General features: G+C 38.8%; 1 protein-coding gene across 1 annotated transcript in view; it reads left to right on the plus strand.

Moving 5' to 3' along the window:
- The window catches only part of lamtor1 (late endosomal/lysosomal adaptor, MAPK and MTOR activator 1), a 29,646-nt gene extending 19,143 nt beyond the window's left edge, over window positions 1-10,503 (plus strand). The window contains exons 3-5 of the mRNA XM_039745675.1: window positions 3,044-3,121; window positions 8,592-8,715; window positions 8,851-10,503. Of these exons, the coding sequence (XP_039601609.1) occupies window positions 3,044-3,121; window positions 8,592-8,715; window positions 8,851-8,943 (295 nt within the window). The 3' untranslated portion in view covers window positions 8,944-10,503. The remainder of the gene's footprint in view (window positions 1-3,043; window positions 3,122-8,591; window positions 8,716-8,850) is intronic.
- The last annotated feature ends 16,908 nt before the right edge of the window (window positions 10,504-27,411 follow it).

The raw sequence follows: 27,411 nt of genomic DNA on the forward strand, positions 1-27,411 counted from the left end.
CATCATCCATAATTGCAATATTTGTAATATTACACATCACATCTTTTCAGTGATTTTTTTTTTTTTTTTGCTGGATTTCATATTCAAACTTGCTAGTAAGTTCCGATATGCATTGTTTGTATTATAAACAAAAGATGAGTGCCTTGCAGTAGAATTATTACTCATCTGTGATTGGTTTCTAGTGGGATAGACACAAGAATTAGATTAGACTAAACAGGTTCAAAAAATATAGTATTATTGTGTGCACTATCAACACAAGAGTGACACTTTTGTATTGGATTTATAACAGTGCTACTTCGGAAAATACAATGCAGACCTAGTTACAATTTTAAAGATAAAACTACTGTAGGAAGATTAACTTCAACCTGAAGTGTCAGCAAACTCTGAAATATTGTAATTGTTATAAGAGACATCCCTCCTAGTCTTAGCATTTAAATCAAAACTAATAGCTAGAGTAGAGTTGGAGCTGGAGCTGGAGCTGCTTCTGCTGTATTTTTCTAATTGCAGAAATCATTTTGATTGGTCTCTCCTTCTCATTCTTTTGGCTGCTCCCATTAACAGTTGCCACAGCAGATAATCTTTTTTCACATCCTCCTGTCCTCTTCATCTTGTTCTGTTAGACCCATCACTTGCATGTTCTCTCTCACTGTATCCATAAACCTTCTCCTAGACCTTCCTCTTTCCCTCTTGCTTGGCAGCTCTATCCTTACCATCCTTCTCCCAATATACCCAGCATCTCTCCTCTGCACATGTCCAAACCAACGCAGTCTCGCCTCTCTGACTTTGTCTCCAAACCTTCCAAACTGAGCTGACCCTCTAATGTACTCATTTCTAATCCTGTCCATCCTCATCACACCCAGTGCAGATCTTAACATCTGTAACTCTCCCACCTCCAGCTCGGTCTCCCGTTTTTTGGTCAGTGCCATCGTCTCCATCCCATATAACATAGCTGGTCTCACTTCCAAATATAAAGTAAAATTAGCTTTGTGGAAATGTAAAATGAAGACGTTTCTGAGTTCTGACAGTCGCACATCTTAAGCAAATGCTGGCCTGAATGCTTTCCATATTAAGAGCTTTTGCACTGTGGCAAACTAAATAATAAGTTGAGGAGCCATATTTTCCTTGTAATTTGCTCCAAATTTTCATTGTAAATTAGTTGCACTTTAGTATACTCCTGTTTATCTTTTACAAGTGTTTCTATTTGCCTCTTTTTGAACCCAGGAATCTAAAGTAATAAAATATGTAGGACTATTTCATTGGATTTAGCTTGCAGTATCATTGTTTATCAACATGTAAAAAACATTGAATTACAGATTGCATTCCTCTTGCAGATTTCTTTTATAGTCGTTATGTGGGACTTGGCTACTGTCTTGTTCATCTGTCTACTGGTGGTGATGTGCCACTGCCTTAATGCCCTATTCCCAAAGATATTTTGATAAAAGTGATTCATCAGTCATTTTAGGAAGAAATTAACAGAATAACCTAGATAAACTCTGATTCAAGAGTGCATGTTTCCTTTTTTCCGTTAATGACCTGTTATTCTTATACTTAAAGTTTGGCTTGTTTACAGTGAAAATGAGATTAAAATGGAGATTCATATCAACATACCCTATTAATTTAAGAAGGAACCACTAAATGTGCATTGTTTGGCATAATGTATGGTTTAAATACATTTTGTTGTTGTTCTTCAAATTACTTACTGCTAAATGTGAATAGCTGTAAAACATCAATAATTGGGCACTGTCAGGACCTTGGTGGTGTGTAACTATCTGGTGTATGTATGCTGTGTGTGGGACTATTTTTTAAAGGTGGATCTAAGCTAACAGATCACTTGTAACCCACCATACAGTCTTTGTTGTATTATAACACAAAAGCTCCACTTTTAATTTAAAAATTTTTGAGAAATTTCTGTGTTGCATCCCTGGACTAGTTTGAAGGTATTTGCAATTTGCAATTCTGTAAAAGCATTCCTTTTTAAAATTCAATATCTTCCCCAGAATTTGATCATTGATATTTCCACACTTGCTACACCCAGGAGACACTCACTGGTGAGATTTCAGTTCAGTATAAATATTCCTCTGGACATAAAGTATTTAAGTTTTTGACTAACAGTAACAATATGAACAATTCAGATATTTTTTCATTGCTGACAGGATGGATTTTTTTGTTAAATGCTGTTTTTTAAAAACACTTTCTGCCAGCACACTGGACTGTCATATTTTTACTGTATGCTCAACTGTTTTATTGTTTAGTACTTTTTGTGGTTCAAGAGGCAAAACTAGTTAACTACTTTAAAGTGTATATAGAAAATCCAAAGCAAAAATTTTAAACATATGTGAAGGTTTTTGCTTGACTGTGCATTTATTGTTACTCTTTTTCGTGAAAGGCTTAGATAAAATAAAGAATAAAAGGAACTGATAAAAATGACTTCTGTTAGGATGAATAGTGACTCTTTTTACAGTATTATACATGCAGCATATTTTAAAATTGTGTGGTCCTTGTTTTTGGTGTATAATTGATTCAATGTCATTGTCATGTACAGTATGTAACCTTGTAAACGGAGTTTATTTAACTTTCTACCAATTTTGCATAGTAATCATTGCCAGGTGTTTTTTGTGACTGGTGTTATAGTTCCAGTAAAAAAAAATTAAGGCCTATATATTTAAAGCTGTCTAACCATATGTGGAGCATAAGTTAGACCAAGTAGTCCTTGTTACATAATTTATGTTTATTAAATCTGAACAATACTATGTGTACTTTTTTTTAAAATGAAAAGGAAAATGGCAGCCAACAAAACCATTTAAAGATTTTGTCACAAGTGTCTGAAGAAGAATGTGAAATGATTTTTATGTAAGATTTAATGAGAGATATATCACCGAAAGTTTTATATACGTTTAAAAATATGTATTTAGCATAAAGTATGAGTTAGACTATTGGAAATGCACCTTTCCCTGAAATGTTACATCACCTCTGGAATTTTTTGCACATATTATAATGGAGAAGAAGATGGTACATTAAAACAATACCCTGTGTTTCTTTCCAGGAACATAATTGATGTTGCTGCAGCTGATTCACAGGGAATGGAACAGCATGAATACATGGACAAAGCGAGACAGTACAGGTATACTGTAGACATTTTTTTATTTATTGAATAATATTCTGAATGTTGTAGTAGATTGTTGCGTATTTAAAAAAGAAATATATGCTTGCTTGGAAAGGGATATAGGTCATTTAGATTTTTCTTTTCTTTATGAAAGACTTAACATACCCATTAATAAATGTAACAATATTCTCACTCTTAGCTATAATTTTGTTCGCATTAGCCAGCAGTTTTAGGTTTGAAGTTTTATTCCATTTTTACTTGTACTTCACTCTCTCTGTCATTCCAAAACAGATTCAAGATGATAATGATAGTGATTATTCTGCATTTTATTTACATATATACCATCTTTACCATGCTCAAAGCACTTAGATCTATTAAGACACCATTTAGGAGTTTCTGAAATGACTAATACATTATTGAAAGTACTGTTTACTTAACATCCACTTTTATAATTGTATGGAAATCCCACTTGTTATAATAAACCAGATCTTTTCAATGTGTGCTCCATCCAAGTGTATAAATAGTTAACTTCCACTGCTATTGTGGGCTGCATCAGGTGTGGGCAGGAGGAGGATTTTAGGAGGCCTAGGCCCCTCATGGACCCTGTGATCATCAGAGGTGACTGTGTGCAGAGGGTGCAGTCCTATAAATATCTGGGAGTGCAGCTGGATGACAAATTGGACTGGTCTGCCAATACTGATGCTCTATGTAAGAAAGGTCAGAGCAGACTATATGTTCTGAGAAGGTTGGCATCCTTCAACACTGCAGATGTTCTACCAGACGGTTGTGGCGAGTGCCCTCTTCTACGCAGTGGTGTGCTGGGGTGGCAGCATAAAGATGAAAGACGCCTCACGCCTGGACAAACTTGTTAAGAAGGCAGGCTGTATTGTAGGAGTAAAGTTGGACAGTTTAACATCTGTGGCAGAGCGACGGGCATTAAGCAAACTCCTGTCAATCATGAAGAATCCACTGCATCCACTGAACAGTATCATCTCCAGGCAGAGGAGTAGCTTGAGCAACAGACTGCTGTCACTGTCCTGCTCGACTGACAGACTGAGGAGATCGTTCCACCCCCACACTATGCGACTCTTCAATTCCACCCGGGGGAGTAAATGCTAACATTAATTTTATTTTTATTTTTTTCATTTTTTCATCTTTATTACTATTTAATATTGTTTCATTGTATCAGTATACTGCTGCTGGATCATGTGAATTTCCCCTTGGGATTAATAAAGTATCTCTCTATCTCATGCATGCCTGCTTTCTAGCACTAGTGCCAAAGTTCTTTGTGTTCTGTCTTACTCCCCCCTCTAGCACACTGTTAAGTCTCTTATGCTGTGTTCAAGTGCTGTTGGACAAATAGTAAACAGGAATTCAGATTTCTGGAAGTTAGAAATTCCACAAGAATGCTCTATTCATTTAGAGTTACAACTAAGAGAATTCAGAGAAAGAGAAGCTACCCCAATTTGACAAGTTGTGATGTAACCTTGACCTATTCCCTTAGTCAATTGTATATAAAATATATATAACCTAATCAGTCAGAAATGCCATTTTTGTGGTTAAATTGTATTGGAAGAGAAGTGATACTCATTTAATGTTTAGTATACTTTTTATTTTCATCAAACATATGAAGATTTTCTTTAAATGCTTTTTTATAAACCAAGTAAGAAATCAACAGCAACCTCACATTTCTCTGAATAGTCCGACTGGAAATTCAGGTGAATGCTGTGAAGTAGGAAGGTGAAAAATCCCTACATGGAGCTTCAAATATGCAAGCATGTGAATATATTATCAGTATCGAAAGAATTAAAAACATTTGTCAAATTTTTCACTCTGATATGTGATTACTTGAATGGAGTCTACTGCCTTGGCTTATATCGTACCAACATGCCCTTATCTTTAGGCCAATCTGGAAGTGGGTCAGCCATACAAATCCTCCTCTGTTCTTGCTTCTCAAAGAAACCAAGTATCTGCTTCCCTCTTGCGAGGCCTCATTCATTCTTTGTAATACTATAAAGTTCCTCTCTCTTTGTTAGCCCTGTTTATAACTTACGCCTTTCTGTTCCGTACCAAAAATAAATGGTAGTTTTCAAATGCCTTGCACTCTGACATTTATTTACACAATTGCAACCCTTCTCCCATATGTATTACTTGTAACTTGATTCATCATGCGGGACATAGCACTCTCTCTTTGAAGATATAGATTAATATAACTGTAATGGAGACTCCAAGGGGTACCCCCTTCCACCCTTTATATAGAAAGCGACAAAGCTGTGAGGCTGCTGGGAAGACGGGGGTGTTTGCAGAGTTGTCTGTTTGCTTCTGTGCCATTTTGTAACTGGTGCTGATATTGATAAGAAGGTCAAAATCTTAGTACCACTCCAACACTGGTCAGATACCTCTATGCTGAGAGACCTTTTTAATGAGTCAGTTTGGAAATGTTTCTTACCTCCTGCTTTTTCTTTTTGCAGCAGAGCTCGGTACTTGGAGAGAGAGAAACTCTACACACTCACTATCCCCTTCTCTTCCAATTAATTATTTGTAGTCAACCATCTCTCCTATATACAAATATCTGTCTGGTTTCTACTCCCACATCTGTAAAGCTAACCAGAAACGTTGCTCAATCATATCTAATTGGCCAACGACAACCACTACATTTACTTGTATAGCACGTTTTCAGACAAATGATGTAGCTCAAAGTGATTTACAAGATGAAGAAAGAAAAAAATATAACAATTAGGCAATACTGTTAAAAAAGAATAAAGGTCCAATGGCCGGGGAGGACAGAAGGAAGAGAAAAAAAAAAAAAACTCCAGAGGGCTGGAGGCAAAAACAAAATCGGCAGGGGTTCCAAGGCCTCAAGACCACCCAGCCCCTCACTAGGCATTCTACCTAACATACAGTGGTGTGAAAAACTATTTGCCCTCTTCCTGATTTCTTATTCTTTTGCATGTTTGTCACACAAAATGTTTCTGACCATCAAACACATTTAACCATCATTTAAAAACTGCATTTGTGTTTACTTGTGTTATATTTGACTAATGGTTTTTATTATTTAGGGAGAAAAAAAAATCCAAACCTACATTGGCCCTGTGTGAAAAAGTAATTGCCCCCTGAACCTAATAACTGGTTGGGCCACCCTTAGCAGCAATAACTGCAATCAAGCGTTTGCGATAACTTGCAATGAGTCTTTTACAGCGCTCTGGAGGAATTTTGGCCCACTCATCTTTGCAGAATTGTTGTAATTCAGCTTTATTTGAGGGTTTTCTAGCATGAACCGCCTTTTTAAGGTCATGCCATAGCATCTCAGTTGGATTCAGGTCAGGACTTTGACTAGGCCACCGCAAAGTCTACATTTTGTTTTTCTTCAGCCATTCAGAGGTGGATTTGCTGGTGTGTTTTGGGTAATTTTCCTGTTGCAGCACCCAAGATCACTTCAGCTTGAGTTGACGAACAGATGGCCGGACATTCTCCTTCAGGATTTTTGGTAGACAGTAGAATTCATGGTTCCATCTATCACAGCAAGCCTTCCAGGTCCTGAAACAGCAAAACAACCCCAGACCATCACACTACCACCACCATATTTTACAGTTGGTATGATGTTCTTTTTCTGAAATGCTGTGTTCCTTTTACGCCAGATGTAACGGGACATTTGCCTTCCAAAAAGTTCAACTTTTGTCTCATCAGTCCACAAGGTATTTTCCCAAAAGTCTTGGCAATCATTGAGATGTTTCTTAGCAAAATTGAGACGAGCTCTAATGTTCTTTTTGCTTAACAGTGGTTTGCGTCTTGGAAATCTGCCATGCAGGCCGTTTTGCCCAGACTCTTTCTTATGGTGGAGTCGTGAACACTGACCTTAATTGAGGCAAGTGAGGCCTGCAGTTCTTTAGACGTTGTCCTGGGGTCTTTTGTGACCTCTCGGATGAGTCGTCTCTGCGCTTGGGGTAATTTTGGTCGGCCGGCCACTCCTGGGAAGGTTCACCACTGTTCCATGTTTTTGCCATTTGTGGATAATGGCTCTCACTGTGGTTCGCTGGAGTCCCAAAGCTTTAGAAATGGCTTTATAACCTTTACCAGACTGATAGATCTCAATTACTTCTGTTCTCATTTGTTCCTGAATTTCTTTGGATCTTGGCATGATGTCTAGCTTTTGGGGTGCTTTTGGTCTACTTCTCTGTGTCAGGCAGCTCCTGTTTAAGTGATTTCTTGATTGAAACAGGTGTGGCAGTAATCGGGCCTGGAGGTGGCTACGGAAATTGAACTCTGGTGTGATACACCACAGTTAGGTTGTTTTTTAACAAGGGGGAATTACTTTTTCACACAGGGCCATGTAGGTTTGGATTTTTTCTCCCTAAATAATAAAAACCATCATTTAAAAACTGCATTTTGTGTTTACTTGTGTTATATTTGACTAATGGTTAAATGTGTTTGATGATCAGAAACATTTTGTGTGACAAACATGCAAAAGAATAAGAAATCAGGAAGGGGGCAAATAGTTTTTCACACCACTGTAAATGATCCCAATCAGTCCTCATGGATTTGTTTTTTTATATTCCAATAATTTATCATTTCCATCATTACATAATATACTCTCTTGTCATTGTATTGGTAAAAGTTAAATTCAAAACATTTTCTGTTAATCAATTGCTTTTTTGTATTTGAAGTTAATTTTTTCTTCTAAAGCATAAATATTATTTGCACTGTACTACCATATTAAAATAATACGATGCATTTGTGAACTTGAACTTAATTTTGACAGCCGTCCTTGTCGTCTTTATGATTCAGAAGTAACAAACTGTTTGCTTTACTTGCTGACCTTTATTAATTTTATGGTTATGAAGATAATTTAACTTGCCAGACATGACTTCAAGCAGCAGGAAAAACAAGTTGGTGTGACAGAGATTTGTGTGAGTTGATTCTATGTTTACACCCCACCCCTGCTGTTTCAATAACTTGGACGGGAGACATGTATAAGAGAGAGGATATACAAAATATTCAATTTATATTAACCTTTCTTCATTGTAGATTTGAAACGGTAATCTTTTTAGTAATTGAAGTGAACCTGAGTATGTCTCTATTTTAAGTCATTCAATTTTGAGAATTTGCCAATGTTGTTTTTGAAATTTCCAAATTTGTACAGTGTGTTTTTATTTATTATTTGGTAATCTTAATGCAATTTCTTGATAAATTTTCGTGAAGAAAAAGTGATTTCAGCAAAACTGGTCCTTTGGAGCAAAGTTGTTATATGCTGACAGACATTTTGTGCATTATAAAGACCATAGCTGCTTTCTATGCAAATGCACCTTAAAAAGGGATTAAAATAAATAATGAAAAGAATGAATAAATTGGTCACAGAAACTTGAGCCAGTTAACCTTAATTATTGTTTGATATTAATGTTAATTGACGTTTGATGAATTTCAGTATTTATTGATTATTACAAGTTTGTTTTAAAACCTGACCAATTTAATATTTTGTATTTTATTGCAGTTCAAAGCTGGCCATGTTAAGCAACTCCTTGTCATTAAAGAAACCTTCTCTTCTGCCTTCCTTAACTAACCAGCCACATCAAGTACTTGCAAGTGATCCAGTGTCGTATTCAGATGTACAACAGGTATTTTGTTAAAGAGTAGTTTTCCTGACTTTCTGACATCATGCAAGCTTTCTAAATTCTCAGAACAGACTTTCAAATGCTCGTGGAGGCAGTGAAATTTGTTTATGCTAAGATTGATTTTTTTTTCTTCTTCAGGTTTTCAAGATAGCAGCTTATGCGTACAGTGCACTTTCACAAATTAAAGTTGATGCAAAAGAAGAGCTAGTTGTACAGTTTGCGATACCCTGATTCACTGAAGCAGTTTCTGTTTTTCTCACCCTATCCTTTATTTCTCTCACCAGTGTATTTTCCTTCTTCCTTATGTTGTTTTTTTCCTTTACATTTTGTTATTCCTGCACTACTGTTGGAGAAGTAAGACAGACACCAATACATTGTGAACTAGATGTCTTCTCGTACCAAACAGGATCATGTAAATCTGCCAGCTCTGGAAACATACACTGAATAGGCACTTGCGTAAACATTTTAAACTTTGATAGAGTTAAGACAAGAAGTTGCAGGCTGAAATCTAACAAGTTATGTGTTAATTAAAAGTGTAATATTGCCAAGCCTATATACTGTACTGTAGCAGATTTGCTTCCTTGTTTTTTTTTTGTTTTTTTTGAAGAATATAGAAAAAGGTTTTGATTCAAAAACAAATAGATATGGACCCACAAGTATGTACTCACAGGTTAACAGTGTCCATTATGAAATCCACATTCGGTGCCAATTATTTTAGAGCAGTAGATTGTATGTTTCATTGACTGCATTATGACGCTTTGATATTAATGTGGCTTTCTCAGTCAACAATAACTTAAAAATGTGCATTATCAAAGCCTTTTTAGAGACATACATTATATTTGAAAAAAATCGTATAATTGAACTGGAATTATTTGTTTTCTGTTTCACACATGTAATTAACACTAAATTTTCATAAGCACCAATAATGCGAATTAAGCAAATTTAGACAGATGCATACATGATTGTGTCAATAGCCCCAGTTCTCTTAAAAGTGCTTATTTTCTGCATTTTTAACTTGTTCTTAGAAATTCAAAATCCTACAAAATTTGCAAAAAAATTACCAGACTTTACATCATATTGGGAATAGTATTAATAAATATTAATATGGTCTTTAATATTGAATTAACCTTCTGTTTTCTGCTATGTAATTTAATTTTACACTTAATGGTGGATATACATCTGCAACGGGCAGTTACGTACCTGTAAAGTCATGTACTCCATCTATTGGACCTAAAAAAGACGTGTAATCACTGAGGTCAGTGCGGTTAATAACAGAACATCTCATTTAAAATGATTTAGGGCAACGAATAACATTTTTTAGATGCATTTTTAAACACTACTGCAAAAGGACCTTGGCCTAGTGGACTCCATTTTTTTAACATGTTCTTTCAGACAAAAAAAAATGTTTCTGCTTGATTTGGTTATCAAATGATGATAAACGAAAAAGTAAAAGAAGTAATTCAACTTTGAAATGAAACCTCTAAATATAATCCTGATTACCTGTTGATTGTTTTGTTGTTGGTCCCCCTCACTGCTTGACTGTACAGGTACGAGCAGATCTCTAGCAAAGCAAAGCAAAGCCAGGCACTTTTTCATTGGTTTTTAAAGGGATGAAGCTTAGGACTGTAAGATTACTGCACCTATTTTTATTCAGCTGTCTGCTGTGTGCTGTTAGGATTGATGTGTTTGCAAATATTTTTTAACTTTATTGTAAAATACTATCTGAATTAAGTTGCAACTTTTGTTAGGTCATAACCAAAAATATCTATTAATAAAGAATTCTGTTGATAACCATTTTTTTGAGTGTTTTCTTGGGGGCGGCTATAAATTAAAACTTGTACATGAATTACATACATGGTTGTATGACTTTTAAAATAAATCTCAATGAATTTCACATGCTGTAAAGTCTGTTTTATTGTTTACTTTTAAAAAGTCTAAATGCAAGCTGGCTTAATGACTTTGTTGCAGCTTATTGTGCTTTAAGTGAGTGTGTCCAGACAGTGGCCTCCTTTACTTTTATATTCAAAGAAGGACATTTTCAAATCCGTGTTTATGAGTGTGCTTGTTCTTTAGTGCTACAGAACTTTGGAAGGCCAAGTAGTATTTAATCCAAAATTTCAAAGTGGCCACTTTATTAGGTACATCATACACACAGCATCCATTAAAGCTGCCAAGTATCTCAGCAGGCCATCTTAACATCAGTAATAGATTTGGGCCCATGTTATAAATCAACTAGTGCTGGATCTGTTTTACAAGTAGCTTTTCTATTCTTGTCCAGTGGATGCTTATTTTGTTTGGAGTGAGATGTAGTGACTGAGGAGGCCACTGCATTGTTTTCATTGTCATATTCCTAAACCGTTGTCCAGTACAGTATAAACCTTATGCCATAAAGCATTATACTTATGTCAAGAAGGAATGCACCTGGAGTGTAGATAACAATGGAATTTTTAAAAATTAACATTTATTTATATAGCACATTATCACACAACAGTGTAGCTCAAAGTGCTTTACAAGATCACAGAAAAAAAAGTTATATCAAGCAAAAAACAAATAAGATTAAGTGATAATATTAAAGAGTAAGTAAAAAAGAAAAGGGTAAGGTCAGATGGCTGAGTGGACAGGAAAAAAAACACTATAGTTAGGCTGCAAAAAAAAAATCTTCAGGTGTACCAAGGCCAGAAAGACCGCTCAGCCCCCACTGGACATAAATGTTCTTAAATCAGTCCTCTTTGTATTCAGGCTTCACATGATAGGACTTGATGAACTTAGTCTTGTAGACAGACAGGACACCCGCCTTCAGTGCATTGATCAGGTGGTGTTGGCGCTGATTGATACCACAGAAGAACCAGAAAAGGCAGCAGAGGAAAGTTGAGATCCCTGAAGAATATGACAATACTGTGCCCAAATAATCTGTCAGGAATACAACTAAAATGTAGCTACGAAAAAGACATTCAAAAAATGGGTTTTTAGCAGTTTTTTTTTAAAACAATGATCCACATCAGTGTTTCCCAAAGTCGATCCTGGGGACCCCCTGTGGCTGCAGGGTTTTTTTTAATTGGACTCCTGGGCTAATTAAGTGATGTGTTATTTCCCAAGTTCTGTGTTTTGGGAACAATATAGAAATTACAAATCTAAGTTTTAATGTATGTATGTATGTGTGTATGTGTGTATGTATGTAAATTGTTTAATTAATCAATTATTTACTAATTAGTGGGCCTTTGATTATTCAGTGTTGTTTGCCTGGGTGTCTGCTCTGCTCATTTTTAACTGTCATTAATAAGATACAACGAAGGGGAAAAACTGCACAGAGAGAGCAAAATATAATGAAATTAACAAAGGAGAGTTAAGCATTTAAATCTGTAGCAAAAGCAGAAATATTTCTAAATGTCTTGTAAACGACTTGTTTTCAATCCTATTTTTTTGTAAAAATGTATCTATTTGTATGGAATGTTTGGGAAGCACTGATCCACAGTGTTAGCCTGGCAAATATCTTCAGATTTTGGGTGCATAACGGCAAAAGGCCGCCTCACCATTTCTTTTAAATACTTCACTACTGAAAGCAAAGAACCCAGGGTGTGCCATTGAGGGGGAAAAAAAAAAAGTCGCATCACATCATTACATCTCTGCTATCTGGCAGCTCGGATCCATTGCGTGTGTGAGATTTTTGTCACGTGTTGTTTCAAATTCTTTGCATCTGATACCCTGTTTGGCACTTAACTTTATTATACAAGTTACAGCAGTTCCCTTTTAGTCACCATCAAAACACTTCACTTGTGATGCAGTACACTTGTCCAAGTGCTTCTCCCATTCCTTGAATCATTTCCTGCTCATCTTTTCTTACTGTGTCTAGAGCCTCCTGTGATTGATTAATTGATTTAATCTCCTCGATTTCTTCCATGGTACCAAATTGTCTTCCCTTCAATCTTAATGTAAGCCTTAGGAATAAAAAGAAGTTGCAGGGATCAAGATGTGGCAGATCTGGTGAGTGCAGAGCAATAAGCACATTGCTTTGAGTCAAACTCTGACAGTGCACTGTCATGGTGCGGCCGTGTGTGTCGTGGTGCTTCTGTAAAGGGGTAATGTTGGCTAATCTGTTCAACAGTCTTTTATTAACAAGTCCGTCAGTTTGCAAAAATACAATCGTCGTTCTTTTGGTGTTCAGTATGACATCACTTTGTAATTGTGTTATTGAATGTACAGTAGATTGATAGGAAAAAATAGCAAAGTTACTTGTTTAAAATTAGTGAAGGGGGCAGAATACTTTCTGAATCCACTGGTGAGAAATCACTTGGGGTTCGACGTGTCTTCTCACACTCCCACATGGAGTCCTCTGACTAGTAGGTAAGCCAGAGTTGATCCACATGAGCAACAGCCATGCAACTAAGCTCTGACATACTGACCTGTGGTCTGAGCTATAAAACTTGTATATGCACAAAAAGAGGTCCCCTCGGTCAACCCGCGATTTATTTATTTTGAGGCTTTGACAGATGAGAGGTTAGCTTTTTAATGAGGTAACTGGCTAAACCCTCTTTTCTCCCTGCCATAACAGTCCTGTCATTAGATGGTGCTTTTTACTCCTTTCCTGGATCCACAGAACAATGGGGAAAGGCGCTATCATGCAGTGGATGACCTTGTGCGATCAGATGAGGAGCACGGGCAGATATTCGTGAATGCAGGTGGTGGGGTCTCGATGCGTCAGAAGGGGAGGCTTCTCTACCAGCCAGTGAAGTTCCGCAGCATGGTGAGTGCATATTTATGAGCTTGACTAGCATTGTCCGTGTGTGGTGGCTTCGAGGTGCAGTCATGTACACACATTTACTAAATTATTGTGATTTATAAAGGTAAACTAAATAGAAATGTGTGTACAGTATGCCATGTTTGATAAATCCATTTTTTTTTAATTTTTTTTTTTTGGTGTTCTCACATTTTTATACTCAAATCTAATAAATTTGTATAATGAAGACCCCTGCAGAGCAATGGAACCCTGAAATGACTGACATTTATCAGCTCTTCAGGATTGGCTCAGTGGGGGGTCAGAGCTGAGAAAGAAAGCATGCCTGCCACTGCGACATATGATACGCTCGCCCTTGCAGCAGAAGTCAAAGGTCTGCTTATTCAGTTTGGGGTGACAGAGGGTCTCTCACGAGTTGCCGCTGCTGACTTGGAGGCCCGTATATCTGTGAAGATCTGAAACTGAAATAACTTTGACACTTTAGACCAAAGCAGTGAAATCACAGACCTGCTCCTTACTTTTCAGGATGCTCTCCTCTTTCCCACACTTAGGCTCTTAAACATTTTTGATGCCCCATCTGTTGGAATGATAAATGCAATGCAAACCTCTCTGTTATGTGAGTAAGTAAACAACACTAAACTGCAGGCGTAGTCAGTCCAGTAGATAGACAGATAGATACTTTATTAATCCCAAGGGGAAATTCAAATACTCCAGCAGCAACATACTGATAAAAAACAATATTAAATTAAAAAGTAATAAAAATGCAGGTATAATAGACATTAACTTTGTATAATGTTACCCCCCAATTACCCTCCCGGGTGGAATTGAAGAGTCGCATAGTGGGGGGGAGGAACGATCTCCTCAGTCTGTCAGTGGAGCAGGATGGTGACAGCAGTCTTGTCGCTGAAGCTGCTCCTCTGTCTGGAGATGATACCGTTTAGTGGTTGCAGTGGATTCTCCATGATTGACAGGAGTTTGCTCAGCGCCCGTCGCTCTGCCACGGATGTCAAACTGTCCAGCTCCATGCCTACAATAGAGCCTGCCTTCCTCACCAGTTTGTCCAGGCGGGAGGTGTCCCTCTTTTTTATGCTGCCATTGCTTGTCAAAGAGTTGTGGAAGAAAAATGAACTGCTTGCAAGCTACTCGAGGTTAATAGCTGATAGAGCTGTTTTGCTGTAATGGCAGATTATTCATACAGGCGTCTGTCATAAGACGGTGCAGTAAGCTGACCAAAGACAATTTCCAGTTTCTTTAGGAACGCGTCTGTTTGACACAGGAAAGATGACCTTTCTTTCTTTAGGGTCTATCTGACAAGTGAAAAAAATAAGAACAGATAGCCCGTTAGCGTAATAAAATAAAATGCTTAAGTAAATGATAATATGCTTTATGATTAAGTAAAGGGAAGGGGGATGAGGAAGAAATCATAAGGAGCCAATCGAAAAATGTAACTTTGCTCTTCTGCCTTTCAACGTAGAATCCAGGTACTCATCTGTGACTGACTAAAAATCGAATGGATTGAACTTGTCCTGTCTTCCTTGGGGGGTTTCTTCCACAGAGTGTACACTGAGAGGAATCGAGGTGTTCAGTGGGCTGGTCTTCAAGGCAGCAGCTTGTAGGTGAAGTGTCATTTCGGAAACACTTCTGGTAAATGAGGGCTAAATGTACAGTAGGTGACCAAGCTGTTCACTGTTATTTAAGCTGGCATATTTTGGGATGTCTTCAAAGTTAATTTCCTTCTTCTTTATGTCAGCTTTTTCCTTTCTGATGTTGTTGAAAGAAGTGGAGGTCAACTTGCATGAGGATGATTGCTGTGAGTCCCCAAGCCCAGTGAATGTGTAAATGCAGTCAGTGGACGCCTTTAGGAAAGCGCTGGGCGGAGGGGAGATGACCAAACTGATCTGTCCTGGCATACGGGAATGCATTTCTGATCCTCCATTACAATAACAGGCAGCCCTTTTTTTCTAATGTTGCGGTTTGTTTACTCAGAAATTACTCGCACACATTGGAATTTTTTTTTTTTTTACCTAGAGGCTTTCAGGTTATATGCTGTAAGCGAACAATCGCGTCGTTGGAATAGAAGTCTTTGTGTTTGGTTTCATAAACCACAAGCCGTCATTTACAATACACTTAACAAGAAACCCTTAATACTGTTTTCTGCATGAACCAAACCTTTTCTTGGAAAAAAAAAACATTTTCTTGGTAGCAATTCAAAGAAATAATCAAAATACAAACAATGTTGACAGGCCTTGTCTTGTCTAAGTATGTGTTGGAAGTGTTCATTTAGCAGACCATGGCTGTTGGTGTGACTGTCCTTCTCTCATTTTATTTCTCTTCTCTTTCTGCTGACACTCTGGTTTACTACAGTATGTCACGATGGTTTAAAGCTACAGAGCTGGAACTTTCCTGTTAATGAAAACACAATTGACAGGATGTTAGCTGACGGTGTTATCAAAAGCTGGCATTGAGGCCTGCAGCGTTATTACCGTGCTAGCTGGGCTGTCTGCCTAAGGCTTGGGGAGCAGGCACTGATACAGCACACCCACCACATGACAAAGCACCCCAGGATCCCAAATTAGGGTGCCATGGGTGACACCCCAGCACCACACTAGCACTGTGAGGTTTTTTTTATGGTGGCTGGAGCGTCACCAACCTGCCACCAGCCCCTGAGTCTTCCCTGTAAATTGGAGGACCTGCTTGCTGGGCTGGATGCAGATTAACGTCAATCCCAGGACAGAGCAATTGCAGGTTTAGGGCTTTGCCCAACGGAATGGAATCACCTCTGGCATTTATGGGATTCAAACCGGCAATCTTCTGATTGCCAGTACAGATCCCTAGCCTCAGAGCCACCACTCAAGGATGGGTTGAAATTGAAGTAATCAGTGTAGACCTCAACATTAACATTTGCAGTGCACTGTCTATTAGAAATGTATTCTGTATTTTTGTATCTATTATTCCAACAGATGGTGCTTCACAAGCATGTGTAGTAATAAAATGCATTTTTAAAAATGCAGTGTTAGTGTTTGTGATGCACCATCTGAGGAATGACAAGTGCAGTGCATTTTATTACTATAAATATTTTTGATGCCCCATCTGTTGGAATGATAAAAGCAATGCCAAACGCTCTGTTATGTGCCATTTGGTATGAGACTTGTGATGCAGCATCTGGTGAAATAACAATCATTTCCTGCTCATCTTTTCTTGTCCTTTTATTGAGGTCGATCTAAATCTAATATCTACTGTCTTGAACAACTTTTTTTTTTGGTCAGACTCACCCCCTGCTCACTTTGCTCGCCAACCCCCCAACCTGCGATACGCACCAGCTACTTGGTATCTCTGCTGCTCGCGTATGTGGATTTCACGTTCACCTAATAACAAATCTTTTAATTCTCGCGGATTCGCCTCTTCATTGGGAAGAAACACTACTTTTCCCTGATGGCAACACAAATTAGATGATCTATAAGTCTCCGACTTAGTTTAAATCCTAACAGCATATTCAATGTCTTTCACTGTTCCGTTATTTCACCGAGTAATAATTTCCATTTGTTTGCACTAATGTGATCTTTACTATCGTTTTTTTGAGACTTTCGAATTTTAGTGCTTTCATTATCTCTAACCTGTTCTGCATGTGTACTGCACCAACGTTTTTGAATTCTTTACAACGTTCTACTTTGTCATCTACTCTTTGTCTTTTATTTCCAGCCCTGGGTGTGGTTAAATCTCTTGGCACAGAGTCTCGTCTCAGGTGACATGAAATTATCTCTCGGAAAAAGTCACATCTCGTCCCAGGATTTATTTTATTATAATAGAGAGATTTGTGTCATAGTTGATCAGTGATCTATTCAGCTTGCTGTGGCTTACATAGTGGAAAGTTTATAGAAGACAAATGAAGCTTTTCCTCAGGGTAACTATTTGTGCTTCTCTGCAGCTCCTCAGTGAGTTAGTCCACCGTTTTGCCAACTGGCACGTCAGAACCGTTTGCCATTGCTGCTTATTTCATGTGAAGAACATCAGTCTCTTTGAGTCACGCAGAAGACTCATCACTCACTTCTTGGCAAACATTAATGATGATGACGATGAAAGGGATATTCTACACTGATGATTTTGCATATGGCTAACTAAACTTTAGCTCCTGGATACTAAAACATTTCCAGCCCTTGTGGTTTGGAGGGTCTCTTTCTTGTTTCAGAACCAATTCAAGCTTACAGATTTAGAAAAATGTAAGATTTCACCACTGGGAGTGAAAGCTGGATACATCACTAGGATCCAGACTCCAGCTGAAACAATGGTTAAGGGTGGTCCATCAACAAAGAAATTCAAGATCTAATAAATGGAGCCCATTTGTTTTCTCTCATAAAAGTGTTCATGAAAAGTACTGTAACTGCTGTAGTTCTTTTTATATTGGTGGAAAATACTGGATTACTTGTGATTTACACGTACACCCCACAGTGACATCCACTCATCACTCGGTTCTCATCACTGACCACAAGACCAGAGGCTGACTACCTCATTGTTACCCCTGGAAGGACGGCACGGGTCAAAGACATTAGCAATATGGCTGAGGCTGGCTACCTCTGGTCATGTATCAGTTCCTTAGCAGGGGCCACTGGTTGGCTACCTCATCATTACCCCTGAAAGGATGGCTCAATTCTAACAGAAGGAGCACAGCTTGCACCTCAACATAAGACACAGCCCAGCAAAGTCAGGAAGTTCTCCTGTCAGATTGACCGGATTGTTATCTTTGAAAGAGCCAAACAAATAATCACTCAGTGGAGAAGAGAATATCAATAAACGAGGCTAAATTTGCAGAGGTAACATTTGTTTAATTTAATCATTACTTATGTTTATGTGCACAGAAACCAGGCATTTAGATACTAGAAGTCAAAGCAGAAAAAAAAATACAACCTGAATCAGTTTCCATAAAAGCAAGCTTGGCTTCAGTATCTCCAGGATGGAGATGTTCGTGAAATTTAAAGAGTCTGTTTTTTAATCTGTGGTGCTCCTTAAAAAGCCTGCACCTTCATAGCACACACTTGGTCTGCTTCTTTGTTGGGATGCATTTCAGGCAATGCTGCATTTTCGTTGTTGTACAGCAAGTTTTGAGCATCTCTTCAGATCGGCCTCCGTACTCTTCTGTCTCAAACCAGCACTGCACTCTCAAAGTACACGCTGCGTCTCATTGCCCATTTTCATCTCCCTCACAAGCACCCCTCTCAAAAGCCGTACAGCATCTGCCTCTCTCCATAGCTGTGCGTCCTCTCATATAGAGGCTTGATGGTAGGGTTTTTGCCACCTGTCACAATTTAAACCTGAGACACAAACGACACTTAGTCGTCTTAGTCTTAGGGCCTTTTAGCTGGCACCTGGGGGAGCGGGATGTCCTCTCAACCAATACGCTGCTGTAGGTGCCGCTGGATCCTGTGCTTCACTCATGATACGCTTCCATCTTTGTCAGTGACGATTCTGGCTGCGTCAACAGTCAGTTGCCAGTTCTTTAGGTGGTCTTTGATATGTTTGAGTCACTTTTTTTTGGTGCCATTCGTTGAACTTTCAAGGATGCAGGTCGCTCTCGCCATAAAAGTTGTTAAGCAGATGTGGCCAAACCATTTCAGTCTGCGCTTTATGGCCAGTTCTTCAAATGGAGGTTGGTTATCGCAGTGGGTCCTAATGGTCACATTTTGGCAGCAATCCCACAGGGACACACCCAGTATTTGCCTCAAGTATCGTATTTGGAAGACCTTCAGCTTGTTCAAATCAAATTACAGCACAATTCACGTTTCTGCTTCATACAAGAGAATTGCAAACAACACAGTCCTCAAAAGTCGCTATTTCATGTCGTCTTACACGCATATACACACTGGTTAGTTTCTCTGGGCTTAAACATGAAAGTTTGAGTAGATAATAATCCTTCTTCTTAACGTTTGTGTTACATTTACATATCCTGGCAGGAATTCTTGTCTTATTTGTGTTATGATATGGTCACTTTAAAATCTCTCTTACAATACTTTTTTGGTGCAAAAATATACATGTGAATATATATATATTTTTTTTATTTCTAGAACATTTCTGTGCCATTGTTATGCATTATGATGTTTCCTGGTCATAATGATTATTTATTGCATGGTACCACAATGTTATTTTGTTTTGCAGAAGGGCATCGCCATGGCATGATTCCTATTACTGGCACAATGTTCCCATTTGCCATTCTTTGATTTGGATTTAAAAAAGCCAAAACATAAAGCAAATTTCTGTTTCCTGAACTCCCTATTTGCTCTCTGACTTTGATTACTGATTAGTGGTTAGGCTTTGATCCAGAAGCTGTCGTCTTCTTGGTTTCGACTTGTTTCTAGTTTTGAATGTTTCATCACCCGGTCCTCTTCTAGCTCTCAGGCAGAATAATATGCATTCCAGAATCCAACACTCAGTTCAGACACACCGTCATCGCTGTTAATTTGTTTAGCTGACGGTTCAAAAGAAGAACAAATCTAGCGCACCTCATTTCTAAACTTGGCCCACAATGTCTTCTAAAACTTTTTCCTTTCTTGCTTGTCTTTATTCACAGTTCAGCCTCTGCTCCTGGTCCACCCCGCATCCCCCCAGCTGTCCCTGACAGTATGATGTCAACGTCGGTGACTAAGCTGTCATGTCTGCGTTTGCTTTCTCCTTTTAAATGCACACAGCTGTACATAAAGTAATGAATGCTACATTAACTTTGAGGACTGATTGAGGTCGTTTGTTAGGTAGAATGCTTAGACGGGGCTGGGTGGTCTCGTGGCCTCGGAACCCCTGCAGATTTCTTTTTTAGTTTTTTTTGTTGTTGTTTTTTCTGTCCTCCCTGGCCATCGGACCTTACTTTTATTCTATGTTCATTAGTACTGCCCAATTTTATTTTTTATATTTTCTTTCTTTTCCTCTTTCTTCATCCTGTAAAGCACTTTGAGCTTCATCGTGTGTATGAAAATGTGCTTTAGAAATAAATGTTGTTGTTGTTGAGAGCTCTGTGCTTTAGAAGCAGCTTTACTTACACGCTTTAGTAACTTTAAACCTACAGCTGAGCTAGATAATCCCAAAATGAAACACACAAGTTAAAATATTAGAAGTTAGATTTAATAAACTGAAAAAAAGTTAGATTTGGTTTTTTTTATATATATATATTTTATTAATCCCCAAAAGGAAATTGTCTTTTCTCATGATCTTTGCAGATCAGACACCAGGGTCAGCTGTTGCACAGGACCACTGGAGTCATTTGCAGGTTAAAGGTCTTGCTCAAGGGCCCAACAGAACGGGATTCCTTCTGGCAGTAATGGGATTTGAACTGGCAGCCTTCCTGGTACCAGCGCAGATTCTTGGCTGCAGAGCCGCCACTCTGATTTCATCCTCATTACACCATTCAGTCCACCGGGCTCATTGGTTTAGCTCTGGGTGGGTAATGTCGGTCCTGGGGCATCATGTATAAACAGTGCGTGCGTGCAAAAATGTTGTGTAAGAACGCTTCCACGTTCAAATCGCGATGTATAAAACCTAAACTTGGCGTATGGCCACGCAAATTTCCACGATACCTCATACCCTGTTGTACGCAAGTTCTCTGCTCGGTTTTGCAGACTGGCGGCACCCAGCGTCAAAGCAGTGCTACTGTTCCTGTGTGGTTACTCTTTCTTTTTTAGATCCACATCTCTGACATGGCTTTATAAATACACTGAAATTAACTGCATATTGTTTATTAGTTTAATGCATCTGATTGTAATTAACCTTTAACAATATAATGGTCCACGGAATGGTCAAACTATTCTAAGTACAATAGCTGCTTTAGCATTGTTTCTCTCACTGCATCTATTTCTTCCTTCAGCTGCTCCCGTGAGGGGTTGCCACAGAAGATCATCTTTTTCCATATTACTCTCACTGCACCACTCAGAGTATTTATATATTTATATCACTCTATCTGAAAAGGGAATAAAAGATCTACAGAAGCTAAGAAAGAGAATTATCGGTATACAGCATCAAGCACACGCTGCCTCAGCCATGCTGCCTATTGAACTGCTCTCACACGGCAAACACTTCAGAGCCTTTCCTGTACGGACCTCGCGGTTCAGTAACAGTTTCATCCCAAGAACTATAAACACACTCAATTAGTCTTACTTATTAGTACAATCACCTCACTGTAAACTTGCACTACAGTTCTAATATTGCACAACCTGAGCCACTTTATAAAGCGCGTATTTACATATGATGACAATATCATTTTTAAGATGAAATGCAGCAAAATATGATTATTATACAGATAAAACTTTAACTTCATTTAATTAATCTATATTGTTAATATTTAAACATGCCAGGACAAGGTGCCACAGCACTAGCGAGCCTCTGGCGCTCCGTTCACCTATTGTTCCTGCCTCGCGCTGTATTCTTGCTTGTGCTGGCACGACACTGGAAGGATAGATGGATAGAATAATTAAACATGTACTACAAAGATATTTCAATGTTCCTTAAAAGTTCTGAAGAATCGGCGTTATAGGTTTACAGATGGCTTAACGTCTATTACAGAGCTGATTGTGTGGCGATTGGGTGTTTGGAGGGCTTAGTACGTTTGAAAGAGACAATACTGCTACAATAAAGTATTTCATCGAAGGCTGCGCATGGCGCAGCAAGCATCTTGCGTTATACATGAACAATCACTGTGCCACCATGTTCCCATGTTTAAAAACATGCTTTATCTCCAATCATCATAAAAATAATACCAAGTATACATCTTAGTATTTTAATTATTTAGAGAGCTGTAATATCACGAATGTAATGGATTCTGTGTCCTGTCGGTGGAAGAGAAAGCCCGGAAGCACGTAGTGATTCAAACACACAGAGCACATAGAAGATCAAATACAAAACAAAGCATTTAACGTACCACTTTAGTTAGGATGGGATTTGAGAAACTAGTAAATTAAATGATTTTAAGATTAAGTTTATGATGTTCTACTTTAATGACAAAATAAACTACGTGATTAAAGTGGAAATTTCAAGATTGACATTGACATTTTGTGCTTTTTTCCCACTATGTGCCTATTTTCTTTTTTTTTGTCTGCAACTCTAATAAGCTTTCATATGACACTCAGATGGTGGGCTACGACTCGCCTTTTCACAGCGACTTTGATATCTGACAACTTCTTTTTTATTTTGGGCACTGTGCGACTTTGTGAACTTGAGCTTTCAAGTTTCTTCGACACTCTGTCACTCGATCAACTTCCTTTTGTTCATCATATCACTGTTTAAACCAACAAATAGTACGTTTTTTCTTTGCCTCCATTTGGTATTTGCTGAAATTCTTATTTTCCCTCGTGCTTTTGCCATTGCCTTTTCACAGAATGCTAAACTTAAGGGCTATTTATATTGATTTGCATATTCAAAGAGGAGTAATTGTGGGAGGAGTTGGGGCGGGACAGCAGGCGTGTGCATGAGCATCACTTTTCACGCTGACGGGGATTTATGTAGCGGAAGAATGTGGAAGTTTGCGTACACACAGATTTATGCATCTGGATTTTTCTGTGCATACGCACATTCCCACTTTTGTGCTTACGCCATGTTATAGTGCGAGTTCTACGTACGGCGTTATGCATGAGGCCCCCGGAGAGCCGCAGTGGCTGCAGATTTTCACTCCAACCCAATTGCTTAATTAGAAACCCATACTTGCCAATCTCAGACTTTATTTAATTTTATGGCTTGTTAGTCTGCAGTGTAAGGTCTAAAACGGATAATTTTCAGTCTGTCACATTTTTCTATTAAGTGTTTTATTAAATCAAACAGTGCATGATGAACACACACAGAGGTAATTGGAAAAAAGCTAGCTGGAGAACTGCTGGCTGCTTTGTCTTTTACATCTTATTGCTTAATAAGGAGCCGTTAAACAGCGAATGCAGCTCTTTAAGATTGAAATAAGCAATTAAGGGTGGAGAACCTTAACAAGCGAGACCTCTAAAATGAAGCATCAAAGTGTCACTTAAGCAATAAGGGCTTCATCAGCAATAATTGACTTCTAATAAAGAAATTGGGCTGGAACAAAAACTTGCAGCCACCGCGGCTCTCCAGGGCCGACATTGCCCACTCCTGGTTTAGTTAATAGCCAAGTTGTCCCAACATCCCATCCAGATTCTTCCTAAAGGTTGTCAAGGTTTCTGCTTCACCTCCATGTCTCGATTGTTTGTTTCAGATTCCCACAACTCTTTGTGTAAAGCAGGACTTCCTGGCTTCAGTTTTAAGTGCACTTCCCCTTAATGTCTACTGATGTCCTTCAGTGTATGATGCGCTGTTTAGTTGAAGGAGTTCTTCTGGATCTGCTTTATCAATGACTTCTGAAGACCCGGATGAGGCCAAACAGGTTTAATCTTCCGAGTCTGTCACAGTACGACACGTCCTGAGGTCCTGGTTGCTCTCCTCTGCACACCTTCAACTGCTGATGTGTCTTTCTTGCACTGTGGTGACCAGAACTACACGCAATACTCCAGATGTGGTCTTACTAATGCATTGTATAATATGATCATAACATCTAATAGTTTAGATTCAACAATTTTTACAATATAATTTAATATTTTGCCTTTTTACAGCTTTTGTACATTTCTTAGACAAAGAGAACATTATGTCAACATAACCCCATAAATTGGGGGTCACCAACTCCGGTCCTGGAGGACCACCGTGGCTGCAGGTTTTCATTCTAACCCTTTTTTTGCCATGTTTGTGCTGCTAATTAACGTCTTGTGAATGCATTTTAATTTACTTGTTTTTTAAGATTTGTTCAACTCAATTTCTTCATCGTTCCTGTTTAATTTCTTTCCTTAAATGGCACCCAAAGAGAAATGAAATGTGAAGTGAGGGAGCCAAGAGAAGATCAACTAAGTCAGGGTCTCAAACTCCAACCAATTTTACTCCAACCAGCTGTTTAATGAGTCATTAATTAAACTCGTTCTTTAATTCCGAGGCTTGTTGCTGCTCTCGTGGTGCATCAGCAGACATTTCCGAAATTGTTGATTTTCTCTTTTCTGAGAGCACTGTTAAAATGTTTTGTGGACCTGAGCAGATCGACATTCCTGAGAACTTCATCTTTCTTTATTTTCAGATATTGTTTGATGGACACCAGTTGTTTTGGCTCATTTTGTATCTCATTATTGTTTGGCTGCTAATTAAGGAAATACAAAATTAAGAGGGTCTGAGTCTTCCAGAGCAAGTCAATTAAAATGAATTCACAAGAAGTTCATTAGCAGCACAAATAGGTCACTAATTAAGAAAAGGGTTAGAATGAAAACCTGCAGCCATGGTGGTCCTCCAGGACCGGAGTTGGCGACCCCTGCCCTTATTCCTTTTTCGGAGTTGGTTTCCTGTTGTCATGAAATAAAGCCTCCATGAAAGCAGAAAGGGTGCAAGGCCTTGAAGAGCTTTCCCAAGCCAGGCTGGGCCTCACCACAAATGGGATAAGCTCCTAACCCCGCAGGCCTGCTTCAGGTCTTACAGGCCCAAAAGAGATTTAAGCCACACAATAACTTAAATGTTCCAAAATATCCATTGTTTTCCAAGAGAAGGCGAAACCATCAACAATAACTTTTATTTATATAGCACATTTTCATACAAACAGTAGCTCAAAGTGCTTTACATAATAAAGAATAGAAAAATAAAAGACACAATAAGAAAACAAAATAAGTCAACATTAATTAACATCAAATAAGAGTAAGGTTCAATGGCCAGGGGGGACAGAAAAAACAAAAAAAACTCCAGACGGCTGGAGAAAAAATAAAATCTGTAGGGATTCCAGACCACGAGACTGCCCAGTCCCCTCTGGGCATTCTACCTAACATAAATGAACCAGTCCTCTTTGGATTTAGGGTTCTCACGGAAGGACTTGATGATGATGGTCACGTAGACTTCTTCCTTTTAATCCGTCCATCATTGTTGGAGCATCATGAAGCTTTGAGTAGGTGGAGGTGGCGCAGGCCACCACCACAAAGAAACCGGAAAGAGAAACAGAAGAGAGAGTAGGGGTCAGTACGGATTTTAGAGCCACCACGAATAGTTATTATGATAAATTGAACATACAGAGTATCAGGATTAAGTTAAAGTGAAGTTATAAAAAGGCCATGTTAAAGTAATGTGTTTTCAGCAGTGCTTTAAAGTGCTCTACTGTATCAGCCTGGCGAATTCCTATTGGCAGGCTATTCCAGATTTTAGGTGCATAACAGCAGAAGGCCGCCTCACCACTTCTTTTAAGTTTTGTTCTTGGAATTCTAAGGAGACACTCATTTGAGGATCTGAGGTTACGATTTGGAATATAAGGTGTCAGGCATTCTGATATATACGATGGTGCGAGATTATTTAAGGCTTTATAAACCATAAGCAGTATTTTAAAGTCAATCCTGAATGACACAGGTAACCAGTGTAGTGACATTAAAACTGGAGAAATGTGTTCGGATTTTCTTTTCCTAGTTAGGATTCTAGCAGCTGCATTCTGCACTAGTTACAAACGATTTATGTCTTTTTTGGTAGTCCTGAGAGGAGTGCGTTACAGTAATCTAGTCGACTGAAAACAAAAGCCTGAATTAATTTCTCAGCATCTTTCAATGATATAAGAGCCATGAACCTTGGTTTGAAAAATACTACAAAAAAATGTAGAAAAAACTCCACAGAGGAAACGGGCATTAACACATTGCTTGCTGGACCATCTATTACCAGGACACTGCAGTATAGATATATACTGATATACAGTATAGATATATATAGATATGTGTCTATACATTTTTGGTAAAGAAGGAACTCAATCAAAACTTGTAAAAAGTGTAAAGAAAAGTATTAGCAAGCTATAGTTTTGTTATCTACAATAACTGTCAAAATGTAAAGAAACTGCTAATTACTTTATTTTCACTGGCAATATTATTAAAAGCCTCCACTTGAATGAGAGTCCTTGAAGCGTAACACCATGCAGAGTGCAGGCTGAGAAGCACAAGGGCCTCAAATAGAAACCTGTTTCTTTGTGCTGTCCGTGCTTGTTTCACACAATACATTTAGTAGTCGGTGACCGTTTGTGCTAAGTGTGCGGCGTGATGTCCATGTAGTGCTGCCCTTACAGTCGTGGCAACTCAGATGATGAAGAAACGCCTTTGGGGCAGCGATCCGCATCAGTACCAGAGCCTACCTACAGGTTCCACACCCTCTGAGTTACTGTCATTAGCAACAAAATATTCATCTTGCAACAAGTCTCGTTGTTTGAAAACATCAGCAGCTTTATACCTCTTCATGATGACGGCTGAAAACATTATAGTGGCCTGAAATGGGGGGAAAATGTGCTGTCATTTGTACACGGTGAGACCAAAATGTTTACAAGTCTCCTTAAATGAAAGTCTGCAATGTGCACTTTAAACACGTCTGAATGGTTTGATTTATATTTTTAAACTGTGGAGTGGAGGGGAAAATCGAGCAAAAATGTCTTCATTCAAACATTATGGAGGACACGTCAACACTTTATCCGGTGTGAAGCCCGGGTGCGTTCGGCCGCCCTAACCCCAACACACACACACAGACAGGCAGGACACAGGCTTTAGTCCACACAGCACACGGTATATTTACAAGTGCACTTTCCAGCACTAAAGGTAAAACACCAACACAGACCCTTGGCTGCCGTCTCCAGTCCTCCAGACAGGCTTTGTCCTCTTCCTCCCGACTCTGGCCGTTGTCTTCTGATGACCAGCCGCTTTTTATAGGGCACCCGGACGAGCTTCTTCAAATCGAGCCCTCTAAATGTCCATGTAACCCCCTGGCAGGGGCCAAAGGCCTCAGTAGAGTTGAGCTTTTATGCTCACGACCCGTGACCCCGCTGGAAACCAAGGGGTCTGCCCTCTGACGGTCTGGGGAGAAACTGTCCTGGAAGTATTCTCTCCCCAGGTCCTTCCATAATCAGGGCGTCCCCCACACCAGGTAGAGCTGACATGTCTGAGAACACCTCA

This window comes from Polypterus senegalus, chromosome 2 (assembly GCF_016835505.1).
Source record: "Polypterus senegalus isolate Bchr_013 chromosome 2, ASM1683550v1, whole genome shotgun sequence".
NCBI classification, from domain to species: Eukaryota; Metazoa; Chordata; class Cladistia; order Polypteriformes; family Polypteridae; genus Polypterus; species Polypterus senegalus.